Raw genomic sequence first — 5,987 nt, forward strand, 5'->3', positions numbered from 1 at the left:
CTAGGTATGCAAGGCTAGTTCAACATTTGAAAATCGTTGAATGTAATCCACCACATTAACAGGCTAAAGAAGAAAAATCATATGCTCATAACAATACATACAGAAAAAGCGTTTGACAAAACCCAACACCCATTTATGATAAAAATTCTCACCAAACTACAAATACAGGGGAACTTCCCCAACTTGATAAAATAAAATCGCCAAAACCCCACATCTAATTATATTAATGCTGAGAGACTAGATGCTTTCCCCTAAAATTTGGAACAAGAGAGAGATGTCCCCTCTAACCACTTCTCTTCAACATTGTCCCAAATGTTCTAGCTAATGCAACAAGACAAGAAAAGGAAATAAAAGCTATACAGATTAGTAAGGAAGAAGTAAAAGTGTCTGTTCACAGATTATATGATTGTCTATGTTGAAAATTTGAAAGAATTGAATCTCAAGGGAGGTTTGGGGCAGGGTTTCCTGTCTTTTGATTTTAAAAGAATAAACAGGGGAATAACAATTTAAGAAGGAAGAAAGCCAATTAAGAGACTAAGGTTTCTAACTAGAGTGACTAAATGCTTAAAACATTTCCCCAGACCAAAATAGTTCTTTTAGGCTGGGCAGAGAGGTCAGTAGTTTCCTTGGGGGAATTACAGAGAAGGTTTGCATGGAGCACCTGGAAGGCTGGATCCCAGTCCCAGCCACTTGTTCTTTGTCAAATATTCCTATCCCTTTGAACAACAGGGAGGGCACAGGGTGGTGGATCTAAAACAGTCATGTAAACTAAAGACAGATGACTACCATGGGGTGGGATGCAATACCTTGACCCTGTATTAGATCACCAGGTAGGAAGAACCCCAGAATATTAGAGATAAATTTCCTGTAGTCTAATGGGGCTGGGGTTTAGAGTCACATTTCATTTACAGAAGACAAAGAAATGTAATATTTCATGTAGAATATACTGATTCTAAGAAAACCAACCAACCTCCCTCGTCTGCCCTCCGCCATACACACATACACACACAAACAAAATCACTATTCCCAGAATGCAATTCTGTGGACCAGTAAGGACAATTTGTGTGCTAGTTACCTTATTTTGTTGTTTTCTTACTATAAGTTTCCATGATTATTTTATTCCTCTCCTTCTCTCTTCCTTTTTTTTTACAAAGTTTTTTTACAGTTAATAAAGCAGCATTACTCATATTTTTTAACCTTTGCTGCCACCCTGTGGCTATCTTTCATTACTGTACATGAAAAGAGGGCATCTAAGAACTTCTGCTAAGGTATCAGATCAGGGACAAGCATAAGGAAAGCACATTAAAAAAAAAAAGAAATTGGCAGAACATCCGAGATGGTCTTTCACTATAATGCTCAGAATCTGAGGCATGACTCTAGTATATGCTATATGTGTCTCTTATGTATCAGTATTTGTCCTTTAAATCCTTTTAGTTTATGTCTAACCTTATCTTAGTAGTCCCCCATTCCTCCTCTTAGTTCAAACTAAGATGCATAATTAATCACATTAATTGTTGATCCTAACTTGCCATTAGTGTCAAGTATGGCTTTTAATGGACTCGGAAAAAAACTGCATAGGAAGCTGAACCTATTTACAGTAGGCCCACATATTAAAATTTCTTTGTAGACTTTTATTTTGGTCTAGAACTTGTCATATTAATGTGAAGCATTCTGGCTTTCTCTAAGTGTTAAAAATGAAAGAATCAGTTTTAAGAAGTAGAATATATTCGCAGCCCATATTCCACACACATTTTTCCTGAGAAATAAAGGCTACTGTAATTGTCTCCTTACCACCTGTCCCTACCACGCTAGCCCCTTTCTGCTTCTTGTTACCATCTTAAATCAAATATGATCATGCCACTATCCTGTTTTTAAAAGATTCCATTGGCTTCCTATTACTTATAGGATAAAACATAGACTTCTTTGAACACCCTTGATAAATCAGTCTCAACTGATCTGTGAAGCCTCATTTTTAATCGCTCCCATAAACACTGCCTTTTCAACATTCAACCTGGTCTGACTCTCTTAACACAGAATAAAATTGAAACCTGCTTCCACCTTCTCTCCTAGGTCTTATATTTCTTTCATGGCAACTGGGCAAAAATATTAGAGCATCAAGAATCAGAGACAAGTCAACAGGATTTTCCCCATTCCTTTCTTCCCCTCCAAATGCAATGCTAATGGTCTTTGGTTATTTATTTGCAGTGCTTCTAACTCATTGCATGAAGCTAGGATTCCCCATGATGTCCTTTTTTGGGGGGAAACCCCACAAATCTGGTCTCCAAGCTGATGCAGCTCTCCTGTGATTGGGGCATGTAACAGAGGGATAACAGTGTCTTGTATAAGAGTGCCTGTGGGCATGACCAGATCCAGTATGAGGGTGGAGAGTCTCTGACCCTTTTGTTGTGATCATTCAGAGGAGGAATCTTGGATCCCATGATATTATCCCATCATAAGTTTACTAGTTCTTTCAGAATACTGAAGGGTTCTTTTCTTTTTTAAAAAATTAAAAAAAAAAATTATATATTGGGTTGGCCAAAAAGTTCGTTTGGGTTTTTCCGTAAAATGGTACAGAAAAACTCGAATGAGCTTTTTGGCCAACCCAATAATTTTTAAAGGTTACTTTCCATTTATAGTTATTACAAAATATTGGCTATATTCCCCAGGGTTGTACAATACATCCTTGAGCCTATCTTACACCTACCTAATAATTTGTGCCTCCCACCCCCAAACCCCTTTATCGCCCCTCCCCCATTCCCTCTCCCCTCTGGTGACTACTAGTTTATTCTTTATATCTGTCTCTGCTTCTTTTTTGTTATATTCCCTAGTTTGTTGTAGTATACAGTATTTGTCTTTCTCTGTCTGACTTTTTTCACTTAGCATAATGCCCTCCAAGTCCATCCATGTTGCTACAAATGGCAAAATTTTGTTCTTTTTTATGGCTGTGTGGTGTTCCATTGTATATATATACCACATCTTCTTTATCCATTCATCTGTTGATGGACACTTAGGTTCCTTTAGGTTCCTTTCATATCTTGGCAATTGTAAATAACTCTGCTATGAGCATTGGGGTGCATGCGTCTTTTTGAGTTAGTGTTTTTGTTTCTTTTGGATATATACCCAGGAGTGGAATGGCTGGGTAGTCCTATTTTTCGTTTTTTGAGAAACTTCCATACTGTTTTCCACAGTGGCTGTACCAATTTACATTCCCACCAACATTGTACAAGGGTTAGGGCTCTTTTTTTCTATACTCTAGAAAGAAAGATAACAAGTCAACATAATCTTTAAATAAAGAGGCTCTAAGAAAAATTTGTAGGTGTTACCTCTTCTCCTCCCTCAGTGTAGTTTGACTTTTGAGAAAGGCATATTCAAATCTTGGGCCACACTGGTCACAGTCTACAATCCCATATGCTTCACACAAGAAAGGGACAATTGTGACATGGCAATGCCAGCAGGTCTCATATGTGAACTCACCTGAAGGTCTCCCAGAAACCCTAACATCTGATTTTCCTGCTTCCTCTGCCCCATTTTTCTTACTTTTCCCTGCTCCCATATACATTTCTCTTCCTTTGCACACACCTCTCTTTTTGAATTCAGCCTCCTACCATCATCTGAAATCTCAAAGAAGAAATAACCTTCTCCATCCACACTAAGTGATAGAGGGATGTGGGTAAGGGTATGGACTCATCACTAGAAAGCCCAGCTTCTAGCTTCAAATCTTGTCTTCTTCACACTTGAAGTTTGGGAAACTTTCTAAACTTCTTTCTGAACTTTCTAACTTCTCTAAACCTCTGTTTGCTCATATTTAAAATGGCATTAATCATAGTATGTACCTCATAGAGTGATTGTGAGGATGGAATTCCTCACAATGTCTTTTCCTAATGATTGCCTTGTTCTCGGTGATCTTTCCATACCCAGAAATATATAATCTTTATAGTCAATATGAGTGGTTCCAAAAACTGACTGTATGGCAGAATCAGCTGCAGAATTCATTAAAAAAGTGGATACCTGAGCACAGCTCCAGAAATACTGAATTAAATCTCTGAGGGTGGGACCTGGCAATATGCACTTTTAACCAAATTCTGCAAAGGACAGTAATCAGATTTTAGAATCTCTGGTTTATGCTACATCTTTGTAACTCATACATTTTAGATTAATGATTATCATTTTTTTATTTGAAAATTATCATCACAACTAGACTATAAGATTCGTTTAGGTAAGAGACCCAGTCGGTATTTATATTCACTGTAGCTACTTGAGTGTATTTTTTATTTTTGCTTAATTAACATATCTTGCTTTTATGAAGTACATTTAACTTATTTGTCTATTGATGATAAACCAAATTGTGAATATTATTTTTTCTTTTCATCTGAGACTCATTAGATTTGTCATTATAATCAGTCACTTGTTCTATTCCAAGTAAAGCTCGGAAGAGTGTTATTGAATTGTGAATTCTTTCTCTCTAGAAACATGAAATTTTAAAAGACTAGAAAGCCTTTCCTTTAGAGATAAGGAAGAAAGATCCCATGTTAAAGTATTATTGAAAGGAATTATTCTTTAACAATAGTTGTGGGTAATAAAATAATCCTGGAGGCAGACAAATTGAGCTCATAACACTGTAAATTCTTCATTTTCCATGTTGGTGAAGACATTCTTTTTTTTTTTTTTTTTTTTCATTGACAAGGCAAAAAGTTAGTGAAGAGGACAACTTTAGGTCGTTTTGAATCTATGTACTCAGAGTACTAGGTGGCTAATATTTTCACAAGTAGATAACAGAGACAGGTACTCTTACCTGACTTCCAGTGAGATTTGGAAGCTTGTGTGGGCTTTGAGTTTGGAGTATTGTCTGTACATGTAGATTGAATGCAGATTCCTTCTTCTCCAAGAAAACACTGTATTTCAGAGCTGTCTGTGAAACATTATGAATAAAAATAGTTTCCAGTCCGCAGGATCCTGCGGTCTGTCACAATTTCATTTCTCCTGATTTTTGCTTTCACAGCCCAAGTAGGAATAAATAGTTTCCATTTTCAGAAGGAAGGTTTACAGTTGGATCTCTCCAGCTTTCCCCAAGAGCCTTACCTGAATATACACACATGCTTCCCCTGACACATTTATGCTGTACTCCCCAGGAATGTCTGGTAACAAGACCTGCTATAGTAACAGGCGGTTGGTGTTGTCCACTTTGAATTTCGTGAAATATGTCCCTGAAGACTGGATGGTCACCTGTGCTGCCTTCCCAGTTCTGGCAAAGATGGCTGCTCTGTATCTGGACAAAGCATGGAGAGCCACAACTGTGTCCTGGAAGAGATGTGTGTGAAAATCCAGGACAGGGTCAACTTTTGGGGTCTTGGGTTCTTCCCAAAGTTCATTTTTACTATTACAAAGGTGCCATGAAATTTTCTCCCTCATTATTTGAATTCTGGGATCTTAATTCCAAGACTGATTTCAATCTTTGATGTATCTCAGGATCCAAATTTTACATAATTTCTGTATACAGCTTGCACTAGAGCAAGCAAATTCTCTCACAGCAAGTGGGAAATTTATATATGAATCAGGCTTATTGACTGGTATTTGCTATTCCTCTTTCTCTGCCTCTGACAGCCACCATCTCTTCCCACAAAACTACAGTCTTGCTCTCTCTCGTTACCAAACGTGTACTTTTTAAAAATTAATTAATTAATTGATTTTTAACATCTTTATTGGAGTATAATTGCTTTACAAGGGTGTGTTAGCTTCTACTGTATCACAAAGTGAATCAGCTATACGTATACATTTATCCCCATGTCCCCTCCCTCTTGCGTCTCCCTCCCACCCTCCCTATCCCACCCCTCTAGGTGGCCACAAAGCACCAGCTGATCTCCCTGTGCTATGCGCTGCTTCCCACTAGCTATCTATTTTACATTTGGTAGTGTATATATGTCCATGCCACTCTCTCACTTGGTCCCAGCTTACCCTTCCCCCTCCCCATGTCCTCAAGTCCATTCTCT

The 5,987-nt window shown here is 37.8% G+C and overlaps 1 protein-coding gene across 1 annotated transcript in view; it reads right to left on the reverse strand.

Annotated features, from left to right (window-relative positions):
• LOC102985102 (alpha-2-macroglobulin) overlaps positions 1-5,987 on the reverse strand; it is a 32,173-nt gene continuing 26,186 nt past the window's right edge. Inside the window, 5 exon segments of the mRNA XM_028491491.1 lie at positions 1-63; positions 3,475-3,649; positions 4,793-4,831; positions 4,833-4,909; positions 5,080-5,298. Of these exon segments, the coding sequence (XP_028347292.1) occupies positions 1-63; positions 3,475-3,649; positions 4,793-4,831; positions 4,833-4,909; positions 5,080-5,298 (573 nt within the window).

This window comes from Physeter macrocephalus, chromosome 6, assembly GCF_002837175.3.
Source record: "Physeter macrocephalus isolate SW-GA chromosome 6, ASM283717v5, whole genome shotgun sequence".
Taxonomy (NCBI): domain Eukaryota; kingdom Metazoa; phylum Chordata; class Mammalia; order Artiodactyla; family Physeteridae; genus Physeter; species Physeter macrocephalus.